This window comes from Hyperolius riggenbachi, chromosome 4 (assembly GCF_040937935.1).
Source record: "Hyperolius riggenbachi isolate aHypRig1 chromosome 4, aHypRig1.pri, whole genome shotgun sequence".
In the NCBI taxonomy this organism is placed as follows: domain Eukaryota; kingdom Metazoa; phylum Chordata; class Amphibia; order Anura; family Hyperoliidae; genus Hyperolius; species Hyperolius riggenbachi.
In genome coordinates this window covers 393,518,231-393,545,334 of record NC_090649.1, presented here as the reverse complement: position 1 = coordinate 393,545,334, position 27,104 = coordinate 393,518,231, and the positions used below count along the sequence as shown (strand labels likewise).

The following is a 27,104-nucleotide window of genomic DNA, read 5'->3' as shown; positions in this document are numbered from 1 at the left end:
TATGTACAGTATTGACATTGTACTGCAACCTCCCATATCCCAGTTGATCCAAAAGAAGACGTATAAACGCTTACAAGAATTGTAGCTATTTATGCAGACCTCTCTTCAGTTTCCACTACAGAATTTTGATCAGGTTGAAGTCTGGTCTTTGGCTGGCATATTGCAGCACCTTGATTTATTTTTCCAATCTTATTCCTGTAGATTTGTTGGGTGTGCTTTGGTTAATGAGATCATTGCTCAGCTGCATGACACAATTCTGGCCTAGCTTTAGCCACTGCACAGATGGCCTAACAGCCTCACATTTGACTCTAGAATAGAAGCAGACATAGGACTTTATGGTCAACTAAATGACTGCGAGATGCCCTGTTCCTGTGTCTGCAAAAATAGGCTCAAATATTCATCCCTCCACCTTGTGCTTTACAGTTGCTATGAGTTGTTTGGGATGATATTCTGTGTTGTGTTTTTTGCCAAACCTGCCACTGTGCATTATAGCCAGACGTCTACGTTTGGTCTTGGAGCCTCCAATGCAAAACTGCATGAGGAATGTACTGGCAGTGTTGGCTCATCTGTCCTGTCGGAGCATTCTTACTTCCTCCTGTCAGCTGTCTTTGGTCTACTTTCCACTGCCATAGTCCTGTGACCCACCGGCGTGATGTCGATTTGCACATGCCAATGGGAAACAGTAATATGGCACTAAGCGGAGAGACATTAAGCTCGATTTACAAAGCATTATCACATTTGGTAATGCAGAAAACAGCAGAACAATGCTGATTTTACTAAACATTTTATCAGATGTGTATTCACTAAGGCTGTTACAGCATGGCGAGCTTAAACTACAGACCAATGAGGTACATTACCGACTTGAGAGGTAAAAATCAATAAATATCAATTCACAAAGATTAGAGCGTTTTTGGGAAAACCAAGTGAGATTTGAGGTATTTTTCTGCAGCTTTTAGGTGATGTTAGCCAACAATCAGGATTCAATAAAATGTTACAAAGGAGCCAGAGACTAGGAGGAGTCACAGGTCATAGTAAATTGAAGCTATGTTTTTCAGTAAATTACTTCTATTCCACCTGCCGTACACAGGAGGTACATGAACACACAGACACTAAATGAGTGAAATATATTTATTGCATTGCTGCTATAATTTACAGATTAAGAGCAAGATGACTTTCGCACTTCAGTATGACTCTTCAACGGTCTATAGTAAACTTCAAAATAGCATGTGAGCACCTGGAAAAAAGGAGAAAGAATTTTGAGTAGAAAGAAATAATGTTACAAACACAGAGACTAGAAGTCATTTGTGACTACCACATCCATTACTAAACAGTTCCACATTCATAAAACAGATTTCTAGAGGCAGGCAAGCTGTATTCTTTACATACACCTGATAAGCTGGGGTTCTTCTATGCGTAACAACTGCAGCATGCAGTCTCTATATGTGTGCATAGCTTAGTTCCTAGTCTTTAGACTAGGCATTCTCAATTATGGCTCTGTAAGAACCCTTTAACCACTTCAGCCTACAGCTTCGAAAATCTTATGCATCTGAGCAATGTTCACCTCCCATTCATTCGCTAATAACTTTATCGCTACTTATCAAAATTAATTGATCTATATCTCGTTTTTTTCCGCCACTAATTAGGCTTTCTTTAGGTAGTACATTTTGCTAAGAGCCACTTTACTGTAAATACATTTTAACAGGAAGATTAAGATAGAAATGGAAAAAAATCATTATTTCTCAGTTTTTGGCCATTGTAGTTTAAAATTAATACATGCTACAGTAATTAAAACCCATGCATTTTATGTGCCCATTTGTCCCGCTTATTACACCATTTAAATTACGTCCCTATCACAATTTATGGCGCCGATATTTTATTTAGAAATAAAGGTGCATTTTTTCAATTTGCGTCCATCACTATTTACAAGCTTATAATTTTAAAAAATTTAATAAGATACTCTCTTGACATGTATATTTAAAAAGTTCAGACCCTTAGGTAACTATTTATGTAGTTTTTTTTTTTTAATTGTAATTTTTTTTATTTTTTTTTTAATACAAAAATGTATTTGGGTAATTTTAGTTTGGGAGGTAAATAGCCAATTTTAGATGTAATATAATGTATTTTTTTATTCAATACAGGTATGTGGGTGCAGTTTACTATTTGGCCACAAGATGGCCACATTCAAAAAATTCCTGGATGCGAACGATGTCGCATCTAGGAACTAAAATGAAGAGAAGAAGTTTCCTGGGGGCAGAAATACCACGCTCTCTGATGAGAAAGCGTCGGTATTTCTGCCGGGGACTTAGATCGGTGAATGGGAATTATATTCCCATTCACTGATCGGGGGTGCAGCGGGAGGCAGCGGGAGCGCGCGCCCGATTGCGCGCACCACACGGCTGCAGCACCACTGCCTATCTGGACTGATATATGCGTCCAGATATGGCGAAGTGGTTAAAGAGGAACTCCAGTGAAAATAATGTAATAAAAAAAGTGCTTCATTTTTACAATAATTATGTATAAATGATTTAGTCAGTGTTTGTCCATTGTAAAATCTTTTAAATACCTGATTTACATTCTGACATTTATCACATGGTGACATTTTTACTGTTGGCAGGTGATGTAGCTGCTGCATGTTTTTTTGGCAGTTGGAAATAGCTGTAAACAGCTATTTCCTACAATTCAGCAAGGTTCACAGACAGGAAACTGTGAAGAGAACGTACTCAGAATTTCTTTGTGGGAGGGGCTTCACCACAATATCAGCCATACAGCGCTCCCTGATGGTCTGTTTGTGAAAAGGAGTAGATTTCTCATGTAAAAGGGGGTATCAGCTACTGATTGGGATAAAGTTCAATACTTGGTCAGAGTTTCTCTTTAAGGCACTGGTCCCCAATGTTTTTGGATCCAAAGACCGCTTTGATGCAAGACATTCTTTCCAAGGCCCCAAGGAACGGGATGGGGAAAAAAGCCAATTGAGGGGTAGGAGGTAATGCGAACGTGAGCCTCATCTCTACAGCATTACTGAGTCATGTATGGAAACTTTACACTCCTTCTGTTCACCTCATACATCCTAAATCTGGCCAACCAAACTAGCAATTTGGCGCCAATCGACCATCCAATTCGATAAATATCAAATCAGACGCAAATTAGTAATAGAAGTGGCCGTCTCACTGCTGCCAATGTCCGCAGCCAATGTTAAAAATGAATGGATTCCTGGTGGCTCCGTTCCTCTCCCCGGCTCTGGCTCCTCCCTCTGCCCTACCATTGACTTCTGGCGGCCGGGGACACACACACAATGCACCCAGAGTTGTTTGTCAGGGAAGCTGAGCGGGAACACTGTAGACATTGCTTCTGCCAGCACCCACTCTGCAGGAACGAATGGCAGAAATCCCTGCTTTCCTGTCACAGCAAACAACTTGCCGGAAGTCAATAGGAGGAGGGCAGGGGGAGGAGCCAAAACCGTAGGAGAGGAATGGAGCCACCAGGAATCCATGCATTTTGGACATTAGCCGCAGTGAGACGGCCACTTCTACTTTTGACTGACCAGAACCAGAAGTTGCCAGATTTCAGGTTCTGGCCGTAACATATACGTTATGCACGGCCGCGATTGTGGCTGTATTTGCCCATATTTCCTAGCATCCCAAAATAACCCTTGGTTCATCTCTGATACATTTAATTCAGCACTCTGGCATAATTTTAGGCTTTTTTTGAGGTAATGGTGTCCGGAGCGGGTCGATCAGCACTGTGAACAATACACCAAGGTTGATACAGCGGTGAACAGGTTAACGATCCTTCTAGCTGGTCCACAGCCTGAGATACCATTCCACTAGATGGGAATTCAGCAGACCAGCCAAGCTTGGTATCCACAAATTCAGCAAATTATGCTGGAGCTAAAACTGGCGTTGATTCTGTCATCTGCTATACATTCACTGAGCTATGGCATGACCTGATTTTTTTGAATTTCACGGTTCAGTTTTTACACGGATCAGTTTTTGATATGTCTAGTGTAAACTGGGCATCATTCATTTTGTTGGCCTGCTGCATTAGCACATATGCTACTTGTATTTTTTAGCTGTATCGTAAACATATAACACTGATTATTTTTTTTATTTTTCTTTATCCAGATACCGATATTGACATAGTGACAATTAGAAGCCTTTTCAAATATATTGTAAAATCTGACTTACCTGGTTTACTGCACAGGAATCAGAATCAACATCTTCAACAGTACCATTGTTTGTGCAGTTTGTTGTTCCAACTTCCACATGTAGATAAAATTTTTCCCAAGCAACAACCTATAACAAATGCAAAATCCTGCATAAAAACACTGATTTTCTACAAAAGGAAAAAAAAACTTGTAACATTAAAACTAAATGTGTTATGACTAGAGATCAGATAACGGGGTCTGCACTAATTATTTAGTGAAGCATGCTGCACCCTTCAGGAGCTTCACATGTCACTTGCATCACATAACTAATGGGACAATTGTATCACATGCCAGCTGGTAGGACTTCCTACCATTTTACATAACTCCTCCTTCTCTGATCCTTCCATCTGGCTCACATATGTCTTCCCAACCTGTATCAACCCTCTCAACTTAGGCATAAGGACTGATAATGACCCTGGAAAAGTGAAAAAAGTGTACAGGTCTCCTACAGCTGAGCTAGCCAGCATTGGGAGAAAGAGGGGCTTTTCCACCTCCACAAAGCACTATGCACTTTTCTGCTTGACAAGGGAGACCTTCAGACACTACCCTTGTCCTTTGGTGTGACTAGAAGAAGGTAAGTACTCCTGCACTAGTAGTCAATAGGCCTTAAAAATGGCCCTGGAGGGCCCCAGAGCCAGAGGCCCCCTCTCAGGCTTCTCCCCTAAGGGCCCCCCTGCAGCGGCATCCCTTGCAGGGCCTGTTGTTACGCCCCTGAATCGTATTGATGGAACATAGGATTATTATAGACAAAAATTCTAGAGCCATCTTGTGGCCAAAATAAAGTACTACACCGAATAGAGAAACAAATACAATTATACACTTCTGCACAGAAATTGTAGAGCCACCTCGTGGCCAAAATGGAGTACTACACCGAATAGAAAAACGTACTGTATATACACAATTATACATATCTGCACTTCCATCTTTCCCTCACTCAGCTTCAATGACTTCCTTCTTTCCTTCGGCTTCAACAAGGCAGCTCTGTCTACATCACCCACACTGTAATTTCTCTTCACCGTTATTAGCTGCCCATAGGAAAATCTCCTTTCCACAACTTCACCCTGAAGTTGTGCAAAGGAGCATTCCCTATGGGCAGCTAATAAGGGTGCAGCAAAAATTGCAATGAGGAGATGAACCTGCAGAGGAAGCTGGGGAGCATGTTCTCCAGGTTTGAGGCAAGGGGATACCTCCCTCATCTCTTGGAGAACAGCATTGGTCGTGTGGGTGATGTAGGCAGGGCTGTCTTGTTGAAGCTGAGGGAAGGAAGGACCACAGAGCCCGATTATGAGAGGCTGATCTCCCAATACACTCGCCACAACTGAAAGGAGCATGAGATAAACATTGGAAAATCCCCATGTCAGATCCCAAAGTCGCTGCAGTAGTCGGCCCATTTCCATTACTCACAGCACGATGTGCACAAAATTCAGGGGATCGCATAGTAAGATCAGACTTAGTTGATGTGCCTGACATTAATGCAGGGGCGTTGCTAGGATCCTAAGAGATCCAGGGCACTTTTGGGCACTCTAGGTGAAAAATGGGTGGGCCATGCACCAGATTGTTGGTGTGGTCATGGGTGGAGCCAAATTTACATAAATTTAACAGCAGTCTAAGTAGGCCTGCCCAGCATAATGTTCAATGAAGCCCACCTCTCCATCAATACAAAAAATAAATAAATGCAGCATATCACATAAATAAGCAGTGCCATTTAAACATAACTAGACAGACTTGGCTTCTGTGCTGGCTGGTCTGGCTTTCTGCTGGGAAGGCTGGACTGTTGCCAGGTGATCTGGCAGTCCCTCCATAGCATTCCCTGACCTTCTAGTGGACCCCCTCCCATGCTCCTACAGGACTCCCTTTGAGGCACCACAACTCCCAGCATGCCCCATAGAATAACCACAGCTCCCTGCATGCCCCCATAAAGACCCCACAGCATCCAACATGCCCCACAGAGGCACCACAGCACCCAGCATACCCCCATTGATGCATCACAGCTCCAAGCATGCCCACCATTGAGGCACCACAACACCCAGCATACCCCCGTTGATGCATCCTAGCTCCCAGCATGCCCACTATTGAGGTACCACAGCTTCCAGCATGCCACCATAGAGGCTCCACAGTTCTGACTCTGCCTGGGGGACATCTGGGGAACTCCAGAATAGATCAGTGACACGTGCCACTGATCTTTGGGGCTAGCAACGACTCTGTGTTAGTGCAAGCAGTGGGTGTGAATGGCTGCGTCAGAGACATAGAGTTACTGGCATGTATAGATGCAGTGGATGTCCAGTGTGTGATCATGTTGAAAGAACAAGTGTGTTCTCCAATAGTTCTGGTTCAAAACAGTTTGATATTAAATCATTTATAAACTGTTCAACCTATCATGTCGTGTATCAACTTAGACGCCCATGTGAGAAGCTTTATGCTTTAGGGAAAACTAAACATGCAGTAAAGGATCACATAAAGGAACACATAAGGGATATCGAAAATGAGGAAGGCAGCAGCCCAGTTGCCCAAAATGTTTGTGAATTCCATGGGGGTAACCCTATGGGACTGACCTTTAAAGGTATCCAGAAGGTATGCTGTCCGCAAAGCAGGGGCCATTGGGAAAAGCTTTTCATTCAGAAAGAAATGAGGTGGATTGTGACATTGAGAACGTTAAAACCACACGGATTGAACGTGGATGTGTACTTTGCAATGTTCCTGGATTAGTCCACCTAGTCTATGTCCAATTAAGCACCAAGTGGAATTATCTCTTTGTTAGATAGGTTCATTGTTAGGTGCCCCATCTGTTTCGCGTCTCATTGTAAATGGATTTTGCAGGCATATATCTATGTGCATTATCTTGGATGTGCCTATTAGTGTAAAGGATTTGCATACAAATATACGATGGAGAATTTCTCCAATACTTGGCAGCATTCCGCGCATGCGCAGTAGCATTCTCTCCATACCCTGCATGCACAGAACGCTACTGTGCACGGGGCGCGATAAGGAGGCGCGTTCCTGGAGGCCAGCTGATCGAAGGCCGATACTGATGACGAGAGAATAGCAAAGTGATAGCATGGGCACTGGGTAAATTAAATTGCTTTTTTTTTTTTTAATGCTTAAGATTCCCTTTAACTCAAAAAGTTCGGAGGTATGCAAGAATACATTCACAGTTTACAAAATAGTGGGGCACAAAGTTTCAACATCAATAATTACTGACAACAAGGCAGCAAAGGACGTAAAAAACCAATGTATCAGTAATCACAAGTCCAGACAGTCGAACACAAGTGAATCCAGCGCAGGAGACTTGAGCACACAGGGAGTAACTTCGGGGACGTCAGAAGACGGAGCTGAAGTTACTTTTAAAACACAATAATTCGCCTTACAGCAATTGCTGGAAGCCAAATTATTTCATTCCCCATCATCCATGGCGGCCTGGTGGGGGAATAGTATTTAACACGGCTGGGACTTGTGCAGCAGCAGGATCAGCCATATACCGGCTGTATCCGACGACTCCTCTCGTACGCAAGACAGTGGAGTAAAAAAGGTGAGGACTAGAAATTCTAGTCGCAGAGGATTATTATTATTATAATGACGGGCAAGGTTTAGAAGATGCCCTGGGTATTCCTGTAGTAACCAGATAACTGGTTGGTCCAGCAGACGCACACACAACTAGTCTGTTGTCCTCTGCCCAGACATTCAAACTTCAGCAACGAGTGGCTCCAGCACTGAAAAGGACAATGCATAACAAAGGCTCTGGTAGCAGCAGGCTAGACCTGCTCAAACTTTAGTATTATGGCATGGTGACCATTGATTTTAACTGGAACGTTCTGTGTTTATCCAATGAAAAGCAGTACTGTGTCTGTGTGTTTATCGGGTGGGTTGGTTGATAGATTTGGTTTATGCATAGGCCTTGGCAATACCTCTATCAAAAGCCTCCTCCTGTTGCTACACAGCATTAGCCCAACACTATCTTTTAGCCCTGTTAGCTCTATGTTGGGCATCAGGGACCTAATGAATATCACTATATGCTCAGGAGACTAGCACAGTGGTAATCATTATCAACACTCATTCCCCATGTGATATAGCCAGTAAGCCACGCGATACATGGCTCAGGGAAGCAGGACCTGGTCCTCTGGAAGAGGAGAGTCACAGGTGGTGATCTGAGGTTTGAGCAGGGCCTGCACTACTATAGGGGCAACCTAGGAAATTGGCACAGAGTCCCATCTGAATCCCCCCCCCCCCCCGATCTCCCCTAACTTTATTTTGGTCCCCATGGCCCTTACAGTGTAGATACCCTCTTCCATATAGCTCTGTACACTCCCATGTTTATCCTTGCTGGGGCACCACCCTATGTAACCTGCCGCATGCTATATGAAATAACATGCGCAGGGACACAGAGGGGAGGCACCCTTACGAGGATGAAGACCAGAGTGCACGTCTGCACGAAGCCACAGACATATGGAGGAACATGATTTTCAACAAAGGAAATCCTCACAAATACCGCACCACACTACAAATGTCACAAATAACCAATAAACTTTATTAAAGTTAATAGTTGCACAAGAGATGGAGAAATAAAAACAATTAAAACCAAAAATTCCAGGTTACACACATATGTATGATGAATAATGTGGTATAAATTAATACATGAGCCCAAATCCTTTTCTCTACTCCAAAAATAAATAGCATATAGTAGAGTGTGGGGTGAGTAAAGTGACAAGTGCTAACAACAATAGATAACAATGCATAAATATAGGTAGAATCGTGCAAAATGGTGTGAAGAAAGTGCATAGAGTGCATGAGGTATAGAGAAAAACTCTGCCAAAAAGTGCAGCAAGGATCTCCGTGCTGCACTTTTTGGCAGAGTTTTTCTCTCTACCTCATGCACTCTATGCACTTTGTTCACACTATTTTGCACGATTCTACCTATATTTATGCATTGTTATCTATTGTTGTTAGCACTTGTCACTTTACTCACCCCACGCTCTACTATATGCTATTTATTTTTGGAGAAGAGAAAAGGATTTGGGCTCATGTATTAATTTATACCACATTATTCATCATACATATGCGTGTAACCTGGAATCTTTGGTTTTAATTGTTTTTATTTCTCTTGTGCAACTATTAACTCTAATGAAGCTCATTGGTTATTTGTGACATTTGTAGTGTGGGGCGGTATTTGTGATGATTTTGCTTGGTTGAAATTTATGCTCAAGTTTAGGATCCTTTTCTGCACACTAGGGCTCAATTCTGGTAGCATTTAGTAAATAATTACCTCATGAAATTGGGTGTACCTCATGAGGAAAATCAACTTTTTAATTCTGGTGGTTTAAGTAAAGAGTTACCTCATGTAATTTCATGAGGTAATTCATGTGGTAATTTTCTACTAAAAATGTGTGGTATTTAATAGTGAAATACCTCACATTTGAATTCTGAAGTGAAATAAGGTGCGTGTTTGCATGTCATTTACCTCACATAATTAGACCTACCTCTGCCACACGATAAATGCAGTGTTGTGACAGAATTGTGATATCTGTCACATAACATGGAGCCTTTTCAGCTTGTTCAGGGCCCCCATATTTTGCTGAAATAACTAAAAGTGATCTGACCAACGAATCCCCCCCCAGCTTCCATTTTGTTTTAGAAAAGAAAAAGTGCTCCAAACCTGTACAATCCTTCATCTGCCCCCCCCCCCCCCCCCCCCCCAACATTGCCATTCTCCAACCTCTGGTTGGAAAAAAAAGTAAAAATGCTCCAACCCACAGCCTCTATTTTTAAAAAAATTAAGTAAAACTGCGGCAAACACCGATATTCTCCCCCCCTCCTCTGGTTAAAAGTGCTCTGAGGCGCCCCCCCCCCAGCAGCCTCTAAAAGTAAAAGTGCTGTAACCCCCCCCCCCTCCAGACCCCCAGCCTCTAAAAGTATAAGTACTCACACCCCCAGTCTCTAAAAGTGCTGACCTCTCCCCCAGCCTCTAAAAGTGCTCCGACCCCCCCCCCTCCCCCCAGCCTCTAAAAGTGCTCCTACCCCCCCTCCCCCCAGCCTCTAAAGGTAAATGAGCTGGATTTTTTTTTATAATGGATGCCTATAAATTTACTTTTCATAGGTTGCTACATAATCAAATACACCTTCCCTCCTCCTCCAAAAAACAAAAAACAAAAAAAAAACATCTTCCAAACACTATCCTAACTTATGAAAGACATTTAAAGACTAAAGACTATTACTTAATTGCTGCAGGCTTACCACTGAAATACCTCATGTTTTACCTCACTCTATGCATTTACCTCATGTTTTACCTCATGTTCGGAAACTAAGAAAAATCTTTCAGAATTGATTAAAGAAGAGGAAAATACCTCATGAGGTATTTTACCTACAATAAAAATATTTACCTCACATAGCTACCAGAATTGAGCCCATTGGGCTCAATTCTGGTAGCGTTTAGTAAAAAATCACCTCATGGGATTGGGTTTACCTCATGAGGAAAATCCACTTTTGAATTCTGGTGTGATGATCCGCTCAGCTGGCTGCACAGGCAGACAGCTGTTTGTCCATTCCTCTAGTCTGTGGGCTGCAGGTCTCTGGAACAGAGACCTGTCTTTCCATTGCAAGTTTCTGGTCTGTTCTCTTGCTGGGGAATTTGCATACATTCGTTATGCAAATCCCCTACCTGCCTTCTTTGATGACTGGCATTATAAGAGCTTTATGTTTCCCAGAAGGCTTTGCTGGTCATTTCCCTTCCATGGTCTGTTCCTGATGGACACTGCTGGAGTGTCAGCCATTGCTATCTAGTATAGTTAATTCCTGGGGGTTGCTTTAGGCTCCCCTTCTAGCCCAGTCAGGTTGTATTATCTGTTTGTTTGTTCTGTTGCCATTGTCCTGTCCCAACGGCGGTCGACAGGAAATGGTTCTGATCTCTGTTCTTGGAGTATAGCTGGTGCAGTGGTTGCTACCAGCTATCTCTTCTGATCTGTCTCTTTGGATCGCGCTAGCCACTTTTCGCTAGTGCTGTGGATCCTATCTCTCGCTTGTCCCTGTTTTCGTGTGTCTGTCTTGTCTGCTATGCTTGCTGGAGACTCGGTGAGGTAACCGTTAAGCAAGCGCTCGCGTCCTCTGTTTCATGTTTGTCTGTTAATGGTTAGTTAGGCGTGCTTGTCTCTATTGTGCTTATCACGTGGAGACCACGCATAACCGCGTGCACTGTTGCGAATGAGTGCGGTGTTCGCGGTTAGCTAGCGTTTGTTATTTTCCGTATCTCCTCATTGTATTATTTGCTGTGCCTTTGCTACCCTCGTGCCCTCTTTTGCTCAGTCTTGTGTCTCTGTCGGCAATCGCCATTCTTGCGATTGCATTCCCACTTCGTTTCCGCCGTTGTGTGTTCACCGTCGCTGGGTGGCGACTAATTTGGTGGACACACATTGGTTCTGTCCCTTTGCTCTGTTTCTTGTGGGCTATCTGATCGTACCTTGTCCTGGATCTGTACAATTCCCGTCTGGCATCTGTGGCTGTGCAGCGACTGTGTTCGCCTGCACTCCACAGCGCCATCTGCCGGAGGGAATTGCCCTCTGCGGGTGCATAGCACCTAGCCTGGGTGTCCTCAAATATACGCTTGTGGAGGGTTTCTGCCGTGTCAGATCACGGAGAAAGTTCCACAATCGTTACATCTGGTAGTTTAAGTAGTTTTACCTCATGTAATTTCATGAGGTAATCCATGTGGTAATTTTCTACAAAAAATGTGTGGTATTTAGTAGTGAAATAACTCACACTTGAATTCTGCAGTGAAATAAGGTGCGTGTCTGCATGTCTTTTACCTCACATAATTAGACCTATCTCTACCACATGATAAATGTAGTGCTGTGACAGAATTGTGATATCTGTCACATAACATGGAGCCTTTTCAGCTTGTTCTGTGCTCAGGGCCCCCATATGTTGCTGAAAAAAGTAAAAGTGATCTGACCAACGAATCCCCCCCCCAGCTTCCATTTTGTTTAAAAAAAAAAAAGAAAAAGTGCTCCAAACCCTGTACAATCCTTCATCTGCTGTAAAAATGCTCCAACCCACAGCCTCTATTTAAAAAAAAAATTAAGTAAAACTGCAGCAAACACCGATCCCCCCCCCCCTCCTCCTCTGGTTAAAAGTTCTCCGAGGCCCCCCCCAACAGCCTCTAAAAGTAAAAGTGCTGTAATCCCCCTCCAGACCCCCGGCCTCTAAAAGTAAAAGTACTCACACCCCCAGTCTCTTAAAGTGCTGACCCCTCCCCCAGCCTCTAAAAGTGCTCCTACCACCCCCCTCCTCCCCCCAGCCTCTAAAGGTATATGAGCTTTTTTTTTTTTTATAATGGATGCCTATAAATTTACTTTTCATAGGTTGCTACATAATCAAATACACCTTCCCTCCTCAAAAAAAAAAAAAAATCTTCCAAAGACTATCCTAATGCTACGTACACACTTGCGATAACTATCGTTTGCAAGGAATGATAGTTACCAGACGAACGATATTGGAAAGATTGGAATGCAATGATTGGATGCAGCGATCATCATACACATTTTAACGATCTGTTGCGTACATATTTATATAGAATTAAAAAAAAACAATAACATGGAGTTACAGTAGATACAAATCTATGATTGTTAACTTGAACACAAAGTTTAATTGAAATGAGCAATGTAACAATCTTTACGGCCACGCTACAAAGGAAGTACGGAAGCTGGGCAGAATTCAACGCAGGCGCATTGGCCCTTCTAACGATCGTTCTCAGCCGATGCCTGTACACACTATAGTTTTGTAACGATTGTTGGTAGATAGGATCCGTCAGGTTGGATATTTCCATCTTCCCGATGTCGTTCTTTTGTCGTTCGTGTTAATGATCGTTGGGTAAAGTTTTTTCCCCGATTGTCGGCGGAACGATCGTTAATTAGCTGTTTCAAACGACCATAGTCGCCAGTGTGTACGTAGCATAACTTATGGAAGACAATTAAAGACAATTACCTATTTGCTGCAGGCTTACCACTGAAATACCTCATGTTTTACCTCACTCTATGCATTTACCTCATGTTTTACCTCATGTTTGGAAATGGAGAAAAATCCTTCAGGATTGATAAAAGAAGAGGAAAATACCTCATGAGGTATTTTACCTACAAAAAAATATTTACCTCACATAGCTACCAGAATTGAGCCTGTCTTTAATACAGTCAATATTTATGAGCTTTATGATTTATTTGATACTGGTGCTACCCTCATCTTTTTGGTTCAAAATATGGAGGAACATGCTCTGGCCGGAACAGGTGAGCTGCTACACTGCAGTGGCCCCCTGCTGGGCTAATACTGTTCAGGGAGTGAGCCTGTCAGGGGGGCCCCAGGTTAATTTTGCCGGGGGGGGGGCCCAGGTTAATTTTGCCGGGGGGCCCCATTCTACCTAGAACCAGCCCTGCGTTTGAGTGAGGGTAGTATTATTATTATTATTTTGTATTTATATGGCGCCAACATCTTCCGCAGTGCTTTACAGAATGTATATAATAACTAACTGTCCCTCAGAGGAGCTCACAATCTAATCCCTACCATAGTCATATGTGCATCGTAGTCTAGGGCCAATTTATGTTTTTGGGATGTCCCCCACATCCCAGAAACATAAATTGGCCCTAGACTACGATGGAGTGGAAACTGGAAGCTTGGAGGAAACCCACACAGACACGGAGAGAGAACATTAAAACTCTGTGGGCAGATAGTGGTTGGGATTCAAACCAGAGACCCAGCGCTACAAGGCGAAAGTGCTATCCACTATGCCACTGTGCTGCAAGTTAATTTAATGGTGAGAAACAACACACTCTACCAGTAGGGTGCACTATATGTATATTATACTTAAAAATGGGAAGTTAACCCATATAAACTGTAATGGGATTTTTCATTTGATTGGAGAACAGAGATGCTCTGTTTTATGTTGCGTTGTTAAGGGTGTATAGTATATTACCTGAGACTGAGCTGAGGTCACTTTTATAAACTTCACCTTATACGGATTGGTTGCCTTAAGATTGTAGTCAGTAACCGCAAATTTGGCAGCATCCACAATATCTGGGGAAGCAGGATTGTGCTTTGTCCTTCCTCCGATTACTTGCCCGTTGGCAGATGAGAAACAAAGTCCAGCAATGATGCACAGGTAGAAGACAACAGCCATGATGTCACCTTTAAGAAATTCATAAAAAAAATAAACGTATTAGCAGAAGGTGTATTATAGCAGGGTGTAATCTAGTCTTTACATGCAGGAGGCAGGGTTTCCATTAGGCCAGTACAGACAGAACATCTGCAGGTGGTCCAATGCATGTTTTACTTGTTAGGTCCAGGTCATTGATTGGGTTCCCAAGTCTACCTGTGAGGGGCATACAGCAATCAAACAGGGTGAGGAGAAAATTCACTTTTAGGAAAAAAACATAGAGACAACGGGAGTCCATTAGCGGAATATGTCACTAGTCCTGGGGTGTTAAATGAGATGAAAAATACTCACAAATGTGGGTTGAAGTGAGGGTCAACCAACCACAAGGAGCAGATGGAGAGAACATACCTCTCCTCTCGGGCAATGCCGTCTTGTCCAGATCAGGGGTCGTCGCACTCTTGAAAAAGCATACAGAAGCCCTGCGAATTGTAGGAACCTCTGCAGGCCACCATACAACCGCCCCCCCCCCACCTTCCATCCCCAGAGGGATGTAAGATTGCACAACAGGAGAGAGAGGCGCCCAAGAGCAATAAAACTTTGTTAAAAGCACAATAAAAGCAAACAGCGGTGGAGGTGGCTTACCTCTCCAATGACACTAGCGAGGTTGACTAAGGGTAGAACCCGCTAAGGAGAATCGCATATGCGTTTTCCACTATGTGCTATGTAAGACGCATATGTGATTTTGCCTAGTGTGTTCCTACATTCAAAGTAGTTTTAATTTGCACAGGCAACTCGTTTTGTGGGTGCGAGCCCACTTCCTCAGGCCAATCACAGTGCCAATCTGAAATAGCCAAAAGGTGCAGAACGTCTCTCATGCAAGCAGCATCTGATACTGGCACAGGGAGACAGCATTAGAAGCCTAGCAAGCAACATAGTAAAATAATTAATAATGAAAAAAATGGTTTTATGCAGAACATATCATATGCATTGCAAATGATACACTCAACAAGGGTTGCAGAGTGGTGTAGTTGATAGCACTTTTACCTTGCAGCAATGGGTCCCTGTTTCAAATCCCACCCAGGACACTATCTGCATAGAGTTTGTATGTTCTCCCTGTGTCTGCGTGGATTTCCTCCATGTAGTTCAGTTTTCTCTCACATCCCCAAAACATACAGATAAGCTAATTAGCTTCCCCCTATATTGTTCATAGACTACAATGGACATATGAGTATGCTAGGGATTAGATTGTGAGCTTCTCTGTTGGACAGTTAGTAACGTGACTATATATACTCTGTAAAGCTCTTGTGGAAGATGTCAGCGCTATATAAATACTAAATCATATATATAAAAAAGAAACCTGATCTAGGGCTTTACAACTTTTTTTTTCAATTGATTACATGCTAAAATTAGAACTTTCGCACAATTTCCAAAACCAAACACTCAAGGAGCAAAACACCATCCCAGATAGGCACAACTATTACCACATTATCAACTTCACACTTTTTGTAAAACACTACACACACTTTGTATACATTTGACTCCAGCAGGTTTGTGTACACAAAGGTGCATAATACTACAAAAAGGAAACAAGTCCCAAGTCTTCAACAAAAATGGATGGTGTTAGAGGAAGAGGGAGAGAAAGACTTGGAGGAGCATAAAAAAGACAACACTGCACTGCAATACAATAGAATTCAATGCTGCAGAAAAGTCGCACCGCCTTCACACATGTGATGCAACATGTTACAACGCATACAATGAAGCATACAATATTGTTGAAATGATGCTTCACTGCCATTGTAAACGCACACATTACCCTGTAAACTGACTGCATGCAGAGTGTTATCCCAATGGATCACTCCACCTGGGCAGATAGAGCATCACAGGGGAGAGAAGTGTATGGGGCTTTGCGGGGTCTGGGGTCCAGCCAGGGGGTCTTACCATAAAGTAGAGATGGGCCAAACAGTTTGCCGGCAAACAGTTTCACAGCAAACAAGGGCTGTTCATGTCTAATGTGATTTTTTTTTAAATTTGCTTTCGCATTTTTCCCTACCATAGTCAGACTTTGCCGCCGACTTTAGCGGTTCATAGCAAAGCCCCCTTATGTGCTAGAAACATCACCTTTTAGGGTAGGTGGAGGAGAACAGTGGGTACAAGAGGAAAAAAATTCAAAAAGACCTCATAGATTTTGAGAAAATCGATTTTAAAGTTCCATAGGAAAAAATAATACATTTAAACAAAGGGTGAAATGAAATAAAAACACAACGATGAAAAAAAGTATTATTCTTACTGTAATTAACAATAAATACTTACCTGTACCTTTAAGAAAATGTTCCCACGTCTGTTAAAGAACCAATGGGGAGCCTTGGAGGGAAATATAAAGATGCTTTTGCATCCAGCTACTTAGTTAAACTGAGAGCTGCACGGTGAGCAGGGCCGGATTTAGGACAAGGCCCCCTAGGCCATGGCTTAGGGCACCACAGTAGCAAGGGCACCAAAGCAGCAGCCTAAACTGATGCATCGTTTGCAATGCAGGGAGATCAGGCGAGCGCCTAAGCGCAGTACTCTGCTGCTAGCCGCCTGTGCAGCAGCCACCTTGCTATGTGCACGTTTGCATTGTGGCCAGCGACTATAGACTTGGCCAGCATTGGAGACGGAAAGGAAGAGGAAGCTTCTGCACTGGAGACAAGTGGAGAAATAAGTGACACTGATGGCTGTTGAAGTGTGAAAGCGAGCTGGCTACCTATACTGAAAGGGAGGGTGGGGGGGGCTAAGGAAGGAGGGATTAAGGGATTCATCTGGTTACCTATACTGGAGGGAAATTGGGTAGGGGTCATCTGGCTACCTATACTGGGGGAGTCATCAGGCTACCTATACTAGAGGGAAGGGGGGAGGGGTCATCTGGCTACCTATACTGGGGGAGTCATCTGGCTACCTATACTAGAGGGAAGGGAGGAGGGGTCATCTGGCTACCTATACTGGGGGAGTCATCAGGCTACCTATACTAGAGGGAAGGGGAGAGGGGTCATCTGGCTACCTATACTGGAGGGAAATTGGGTAGGGGTCATCTGGCTACCTATACCGGGGGAGCCATCAGGCTACCTATACTAGAGGGAAGGGGAGAGGGGTCATCTGGCTACCTATACTAGAGGGAAATTGGGTAGAGGGCATCTGGCTACCTATACTGGGGGAGTCATCAGGCTACCTATACTAGAGGGAAGGGGAGAGGGGTCATCTGGCTACCTATACTAGAGGGAAATTGGGTAGGGGTCATCTGGCTACCTATACTGGGGGAGTTATCAGGCTACCTATACTAGAGGGAAGGGGGGAGGGGTCATCTGGCTACCTATACTGGAGGGAAATTGGGTAGGGCTCATCTGGCTACCAATACTGGGGGAGTCATCAGGCTACCTATACTAGAGGGAAGGGGTCATCTGGCTACCTATATTGGAGGGAAGGGGTGAGGGATCATCTCGCTACCAATACTGAAGGTGGGTGGCTGGTGACAGTGGCCTTGGGCAGTAAAGAGTACAAATCCGGCCCTAGGCAGTGAGCTTCTCTGTATAGAGTCGGGTGTGCGGAGATCTTCAATTAATGTAACAAGAAGGTCGCAAAATAGAGGATATTGGCGTGGGAACATTTTCTTAAAGGTACAGGTATTTATGGTTGATTAATTCTCATTCTTCATTCTTCAGACACCATGATGGAGTTTCAGGTAGCCTGCATTTCCTTGCTCGCAAGCCTCCACTGCATGGCTCTGCATTGGAGTTGGTGATGACACCCCCACCACGAATGGCAGGCAGGCCTGCTGACAGCCTGCCACCCCACTGAATACCAATGGCAAGCCTCCACTGCGTGGCTCTGCAGTGGAGTTGGTGACACCAGCCTGACACCTGTTGATTTAACATTTTTTGAAAATGATCATTGAAATTATAAAAATTCGACCTTGAAATTTAGTATTTTTTATAAATAAATTTGTATTTTTTAATTTCTTATAAATAACTTTTCTATATATAAATAACTTTCAAAATAATTTTTTATCAATAACTTTCCCAAATAGGCCCAAGAAAAAATAGACATTCAGCTGTACACTGAGCCAGTCTGCCTCAGTTGAGGATGCATGCAGAGCTCACACACTTAAGGGCCTTACAGACCTCTTAGGGTTCAATCTCCGTAAAAGCGGCATTTGGTCTGTCAGTGTGAAGCAGGCATAACCCTTACATTACCACTCTGGACATTTCAAAGCAGCACTTTATTCCTCAAATGTGGGAATGTACTATGATTTCTGCCCTTTCAGGATTAAAGCCTGACTCTGTGTCAATTTTGGTGGGACTTTTGGCATGGATCCCCCTCCACCATGCACCTGTCCAGGTGTTAGAGCCTTTGAAACTAGTTTTCCATCACTTTTGTGGCCAGAAAAAGTCTTAGTAGTTCTTGAAATTCGCCTGCCCATTGAAGGCTATGGAGGTTCGCCCGGTTCACGCAAATCTGAACTTTTTCCGGAAGTTTTGATTCGACGTTCGTGAACCCAAAATCTGATATTTGCGACATCACTTTAACCTTCTTTTATTGTTTCTTCATGTAATAAAAATCTGAAAATATAGTTTATAACACTGAAAGCAATAATATATGTATAATCGTAATAATTTTATAATACTGTCTATAACCTTCTTTTATCGTTTTTTCATGTAGTAAAATCGGAAAATATAGTTAATAAGTACATTCTTAATAACTATAATAAAACATTAGTAAATATTACCAATATTTTACTACAAATAAACCTAACTCTACTTTCACACAGAACCCTCCCTCTACCTATCCCTAAGCTTAGACCCCCCTGGTGGTACCTAACCCTAAAACTCCCCTGGTGTTGCCTAAACCTAAACCTCCCTGGTGGTGCCTAACCCTAAGACCCCCCTGGTCGTGCCTAACCCTAAGACCCCCCTGATCGTGCCTAACCCTAAGACTGCCCTTGTGGTGCCCAACACTAAGACCCCCCCCCCCCCAGTGTTTACTCTTCACCTTCATCGGAGGTTGGAAGGAGCCCCTTGTCCATGGATTGGAGAAGGGCTCCGGGGGAGAGGGGGAGGCTTGGCCACCCCTCTCCTCTAGAGCCCCCCCCATACCATGGACCATGCAGGCTGGTACAGCTCAGGGTGCAAAGTCCCATTCGGTTGGGGCTCCGCGGGGGTATAGAGGGGGTATAGACCCCCTCGGAAACCCCATTATGAAACTCATTGCTATTTCTTATGTTATATGTAAATCTACACTACCATTAGGTTGCTACATTTTCTGTCATTTACCAAATTTAATGTATCCTTTTTTCCTATCGTAACTTTCAAATCGGTTTTCTCCAAAACTATAAGGTCTTTTTGAAAATTGTTTTCCTCTTGTACCCACTTTTCATACATACCCTGCAAATTTGGCGGTTCTTGCTAGTAAGGGGGCTTTGCTATTAACTGCAAAAGTCTGCAAATATTAGGCAAAAAAAAAGCTAAAATATTAGAGTGAAATCTTTACTTATTTCTGCGAAAAAAATATTGGCATTTACACTCATCACTAGCAAGGGAGACCTGGAGAGGGGGCGGGACATGCACAAAGAAGACAACCAAATCTGTCTAATGAAATACATGCTACATTTGTGGACTATGTAATACAGTAAATCCAGAAATTTACAATCTATTCTACATCATTCAATTTTCTGAAAAATGTATCAGAATTTTCTACCACAGCTGTAAAAAAAAAATGGGAATTTGATTACATTTTTCAATCCACTGAGAAAAAATAAAATTTATTTTTCTATACAAATATTTTTTTTTTCAAAAAGGGAAAAGCAAAGTTTTAATTGTATGGTGTGTGGCATGTAGGGGGTCACACTTTTGAAATCACATGCGCTTTGCTGCAATATGAAATCACATGCATTTTCACATTCACGGTTCTGTATAGTGTCCTCTAGCGGAAGAGGTTTTTGGTGCTTCTCTGGAACCAAGCTTTAAAGGGACTCCGAGCACCTCTCATGGGCATGCCTTTAAGACTCCGACCAGTACTGCAAAGTACTTAAAGATGCATACCTTTCTGTAGCTTGTGCTCTCCTCTTTGATGCCTGAATCGCCGTTCTACGCTGTTTTTGTTTGATTACAATTTAAAAATCGCGGCAGCCATCTTGGCTCTGTTATAACTTCCGGGTCACCCCTGTCTTCTCTGTTAGAGAAATGCATCACTGAATGAAGCAGGAAGAGGAAGTGACACGCATGGCCATTGCAAGAGACTCCTCCAGAGGGGTCATAGCACGACTTTGTTGGAAGTCGTCTGGCTTAAAGGCATGCCCATGAGAGGTGCTCGTAGTCCCTTTAAAAAAAGCAATTTTTCAGCGCTTAAATACTTTGCATTGAGTGTAAATGCGCCCAAAATGCGGCATGTCCTGCGACTGTGATTTTTTCTAATTGCAATCGCACTTGTGGATTCAACCTATTAGAATACATTGGCAAAAAAAACCAAAAACGCTGCCAAATACACTCTAGTGTGCCCCAGCCCTTAATTTGCATAGATAGACAGTGTGTGTCTGTATATGTGTGTGTGTATGTATGTGTGTTAGAGATAGCCCAAACGGTTTCCACGCGGACTTATTAGCGCGAACAACGCGGATTCGCGTCGAACCGCGAACCTTTAGCGAGTTCGACCCGCCCCCTATACTACATCATTGGGCTAAACTTTGACCCTCTACATCACAGTCAGCAGACACATGGCAGCCAATTAAGCTGCACTCCCTCCTGGAGCCCCCCACCCCCCCATATAAAAGGCAGCAGCGTCGGCCATTTTCTCACTCTGCCTGCTGCTGTTACTAGTGAGAGAAGAGAGAGAGGTTGCTGCAGAGATAGGGAAAGCTTAGTTAGGCTCTTGTTAGCTTGCTCCTTGCTGATATTTGTTCCTGAAAAGCACCACCAAAACAGTTCTTTTGAGAGCTAATGTTCTTATGATGTGTTTTTTTTGTGTGTGGCCCACTGACACTGTCGCAGTTGGCCCTTGCTAATTTCTATACTGTGCCAGGCCCAGCACATTCAGCACACCTTTTCACTGCACCTGTGTGACTGCACATTGTATCTTACCACCAGCAGTCACTGCATACCTTTTCACTGCACCTGTGTGACTTCAGTACTGCACATTGTATTATACCAGCAGTCACTGCATACCTTTTCATTGCACCTTTGTGACTGCACATTGTATCATTCCACCAGCAGTCACTGCATACCTTTTCACTGCACCTGTGTGACTGCACATTATATTATACCAACACTCAGGGCATACCTTTCACTACACCTGTGTGACTGCAGTACTGCACATTGCATTATACCAGCAGTCACTGCATACCTTTTCACTTCTCCTGTGTGACTGCACATTGTATTATTATACCAGTCAGTGCATACCTTTTACTGCATCTGTGTGATTGCACATTGTATTATACTAGCAGTCAGTACCCTACACTGCATCTGTGTGCCTGCACAATGTATTATACCAGCAGTCAGTACCTTTCACTGCATCTCTGTGACTACACATTGTATTAGTCAAGTCAGTGCATACCTTTTACTTCATCCCCCCCAATATGGACAAAACAACAGGCAGAGGCAGAGCCAGAGGCAGACCACTTGGCAGGTCTGTTCGAGGTTGTGCTGATGTGATTTCTTGTGGCCCTGGACCAAAGTACAGTATTCAGAAGGCATGTGACATCAACTCCCAAGATTGTCAGGATGTAGTTGACTATTTAACACAGAACACCTGATCTTCCTCTATCTAAATGAATGAGGTATGGATCCCGGGGGGCTACTGCCTGCTAGAGGTGGGCCAAACGGTTCGCCGGCGAACGGTTCATGTCGAACCTCGGGAAGTTCGATTCGCCCCATAATGCTCTATGAGGGTCAACTTTGACCCTCTGCATCACAGTCAGCAGGCGAATTGTAGCCAATCCGGCTATACTAAGCCCTGGAGCCCCCCCCTTATATAAGGCAAGCTCCGGCGGCCATTAACATCACTCGTGTGCCTGCTAGAGACAGACTAGGGACAGCTGCTGCAGACTTGTTCTCCTAGGGACAGATTAGTCAGGCTCTTGCCTTCTTAGCTTGCTCCTAGCTGAATCTTATTGCTATAATAGCACCCCAGAACAGCTCTTTTCAGAGCTCATCCTGCTCATGTGATCAATTTTTTTTTTCTGTGTTCGAAACTGACACTTGTATTGTTTAGACAGCATTGCTAATTCATACTGTGTGTCCCACTGCCAGCAGCAGCAGCAGCACATTCAGTGACTACCTGTGTGTGAGAGACACTTGTGTTGCTTAGACAGCATTGCTAATTCATAATGTGTGTGTCTCACTGCCAACAGCCCACCAGCATTCAGCAGCACATTCAGTGACTACCTGTGTGTGTGACAGGGAGCTGCACATTGTACTACCCACCCAGTACTGCATTTACCTACTACTAGTACCTGTTGTGTTTAGTTAACCCACCTCATCACTGCATACACCTACGTTTGTGTTGAGTGAACCCACCTCGCTGCGCATAACTACCTTTTGTGTTGAGTGAATATGCCTCACTGCATATAACTACCTTTTAAGTTGAGTGAACTCACCTCACTGCATATAGCTACCTTTTGTGTTCAGTGAACTCACCTCACTGCATATATAACTACCTTTGGGTTGAGTGAACTCACCTCACTGCATATATAACTACCTTTGGGTTGAGTGAACTCACCTTACTGCATATAGCTACCTTTTGTGTTCAGTGAACTCACCTCACTGCATATATAACTACCTTTGGGTTTAGTGAACTCAGCTGACTGCATCTAACTACCTGTTGTGTTTAGTGAACTCACCTCACTGCATATATAACTACCTTTGGGTTGAGTGAACTCACCTCACTGCATATCTACCTTTTCTGTTGAGTGAACTCACCTCACTTCATATAACTACCTTTGTGTTGAGTGAACTCAGCTGACTGCATCTAACTACCTGTTGTGTTCAGTGAACTCACCTCACTGCATATATAACTACCTTTGGGTTGAGTGAACTCACCTCACTGCATATAGCTACCAGCGCACCAGTCCAGCACGGCCGTCACTACACAAACGGCTGTTTGCACTCACTGCATACCTTTCACTGCATCTGTGACTGCACATTGTATTATACCTGGCAGTCAGTGCAGAACTTGCACTTGAATGGATGGCAGACTTGCCCTCCATAACGGATTCCCGTTAAAGGATTTAAAGTTAGTTCATTTCAATTAGGGCCGCAAAAGGTCCTCCTGAGTCCTGTATTGTTATTTTTGGTCACTACCTCGGGGCGGGCGTGCATGCCTGCCTGCTGCCCTCCTTGCCTGGATGTGTGGTGGTAGCCGTTTCTTAGGCTCCAACTTCGGAACGCAATACAACCATCTACAGTTTCAAACAATTGAAAAATACAACCATCTACAGTTTCAAACAATTAAAAAATACAACCATCTACAGTTTCAAACAATTTAAAAAAATGGCAAAAAACTTGCCCTCCATAAAACATTCTTGGCAAATGCTTTCGACTTGGTTTGTCTTCCGCTGGGTCAAGGGTCCATCTGACCACAGATGCCTGGTCTGCAGAGCACAGTCAGGGCAGCTACAGCATGTGTCTCAACAGGCTCCCACTTCGGGCCGGAATCCAACCTTCATTCCCCGCCCATTACCCGTGGTGACAATGGCAGACTTGCCCTCCCTAACGGATTCCCGTTAAAGGATTTAATGTTGATTCATTACAATTAGGGCCTCAAAAGTCCTCCTGAGTCCTGTATTGTTATTTTTGGTCACTACCTCGGGGCGGGCATGCATGCCTGCCTGCTGCCCTCCTTGCCTGTGTAGTGGTAGCCGTTGCTCAGGCTCCACACCGGATTCCATCCCTCATTCCCCAGCCATTACCCGGGGTCACAAATGGCAGACTTGCCCGCCTCCATATGATTCTCGTGAAAGGAATGTGGTGTCATCTTTGCCCGCCATAACTGGTTCTCGTTAAAGGATTTAAAGTACATTCATTCAAATACACAGCAGGGCCTCGAAAGTCCTCCTCCTGTATTGTTATTTTTGGTCACTACCTAGGGGCGGGCGTGCATGCCTGCCTGCTGCCCTCCTTGGATGTGTAGTGGTAGCCGTTGCTCAGGCTCCACACCGGATTCAAACCCTCATTCCCCGGCCATTACCTGGGGTCACAAATGGCAGACTTGCCCACCTCCATATGATTCTCGTAAAAGGAATGTGGTGTCATCTTTGCCCGCCATAACTGGTTCTCGTTAAAGGATTTAAAGTACATTCATTCAAATACACAGCAGGGCCTCGAAAGTCCTCTTCCTGTATTGTTATTTTTTTGTCACTACCTCGGGGCGGGCGTGCATGCCTGCCTGCTGCCCTCCTTGGATGTGTAGTGGTAGTCGTTGCTCAGGCTCCACAACAGATTCAAACCCTCATTCCCCGGCCATTACCCGGGGTCACAAATGGCAGACTTGCCCGCCTCCATATGATTCTCGTGAAAGGAATGTGGTGTAATCTTTGCCCGCCATAACTGGTTCTCGTTAAAGGATTTAAAGTACATACATTTCAAATACAGCAAGCCCTCGATAGTCCTCCTCCTGTATTGTTATTTTTGGTCACTACCTCGGGACGGCCATGCCTGCCTGCTGCCCTCCTTGGATGTGTAGGGGTAGCCGTTGCTCAGGCTCCACACCGGATACAAACCCTCATTCCCCGGCCATTACCCGGGGTCACAATGCCAGACTTGCCCACCTCCATAGGATTCTCATTGTAGCGGTACTGAACAAGTACACAGCAAGTAGAAAATGTAATTTAAAAACAAAACGTAAGCTTTTTAACAATGCCATGGAAAGTTGATAAGGCAGTCACACATTACCTGACATCACTGAGTGAGGAAGAGCAATCTCGCCATGTTGCACAGTAGTCCAGCATGGCCGTCACTACACAAACAGCTGGTAACTTGCGGTGCGTTACACAGTTAGTTTGGTGCGTCAGTGTGAAGCAGTAACTAATTACACTACCTGATTGATGTATACACATGCAAGATGTTTTAAAGCACGTTAGGCCTGCAATTTAGCATTCAATGTGATTTCTGCCCTTGAAACGCTGTTTTGCGTCACATCCAGATTTTTCACCGGGACTTTTGGCGTGTATCCCACTCCGCCATGCCCCCCTCCAGGTGTTAGACCACTTGAAACATCTTTTCCATCACTTTTGTGGCCAGCATAATTTTTTCTATTTTTCAAAGTTCGCCTCCCCATTGAAGCCTATTGTGGTTTGCGAACTTTTTCGCGTACCGAACCTTCTGCGGAAGTTTGCGAACCCGGTTCGCGAACCTAAAATCGGAGGTTCGGCCCATCACTACTGCCTGCCCGAAGACTAAGTCAGTCTCCACACACAGCATCTCTGCCTGCACGCCGTGTGACTTCCTGCCCGAAGACTAAGTCAGTCTCCACACAGCATCTCTGCCTGCCTGCCTGCAGGCCACTTGACTGCCTTCTCTGCCACCACCAACAGGGTCCAGGACTCCAGGTGGATTCCTGAATTTTTAATATAATAATTTTTCTGGTGCGTGAACATGCCTGCTTTATTTTTCTGGCTGCACTGCGGCTGCAACAACAAAACAAAAGGCATGTATATATGTCAATTCCCCTTTGTGGTCGCTACCTTGCCGCGGTAAAGGGGCTTGCGTATCACAATGAAACAATGACCTATATGAGTGTGTTAGGGGGCACACCTGACCCAAGATAATAAGGGCGTTGCTTCATTGTGGACAGACAAAATTCGCTCAGCTAGACAGTCACTGTTGTTGTGTCATTGAGCTACCTCAGCCCAACCATATGGGCTGGAAAGCCGCCATCACCTGCACTCTCGCCAACGTGCGCACCAGCACGGCCATCTGTTTGTGGTGCATTACACAGTGAGATTGGGCTGTCAGTGTGAAGCAGTACACTACTTACACTACCTGATCCATGTATACACACGCAAGATGTTTTCAAGCACTTTAGGCCTCCAATTTAGAAATGTAACGTGATTTCTGCCTTTCTGGGATTATAACCCTGCTGTGCATCAAATGCGGAATTTTCCCCGAGACTTTTGGCATGTATTCCACTCCATCAGCCCCCCTCCAGGTGTTAGACCCCTTGAAACATCTTTTCCATCACTTTTGTGGCCCAAAACAGTGTTTGTAGTTTTTCAAGTTAGTCTGCCCAATGAAGTCTATCAGTTCGAGATGTTCGCCGGTTCGCGAACTTTTTTGCAAGTTCACGCTTGCGAACCAAAAATCGTGGGTTCTTGACATCTCGTGTGTGTGTGTGTGTGTGTGTGTGTGTGTGTATAGGTGGAAGATGTATGTGATAGAATGTGTGTGTGTGTATAGATGAACAAGTGGCAGTGTGTGTTTAGATGACGGAAAGTATGTGTACATATTTATAGACCATATTTATATTGGTACATAAACACAATATATATATGTGTGTGTGTGTATATATAAATAAACATATATATATATATATATATATATATATATATATATATATATATATATATATATATATATGTGTGTGTGTTTATGTGGATGAGGAGAAAGCTTGGAAATTGTTGCAATTTCATAGGAAACAGGTTATTTCATAGTAATATTTTGAAGTTAGTACTTACAGTTGCAGCTTATCTTCTGCCTCTGAATGTAGTTTGGCTATGTCTGTCTTGCCTATTATTGTACAATACTGTAATATAGCAGA

The 27,104-nt window shown here is 43.8% G+C and overlaps 1 protein-coding gene across 1 annotated transcript; it reads right to left on the bottom strand.

Moving 5' to 3' along the window:
* Positions 1-1,114: 1,114 nt before the first annotated feature.
* On the bottom strand, positions 1,115-27,104 carry LOC137570870 (cystatin-like). Its single transcript, XM_068279577.1, has 4 exons — positions 27,022-27,104; positions 14,151-14,362; positions 4,185-4,292; positions 1,115-1,234 (listed from the first exon to the last, which is right to left on the bottom strand). Exons 2-4 carry the CDS (start codon positions 14,352-14,354, stop codon positions 1,157-1,159), a joined length of 390 nt encoding a protein of 129 aa, XP_068135678.1. The 5' UTR covers positions 14,355-14,362; positions 27,022-27,104; the 3' UTR covers positions 1,115-1,156.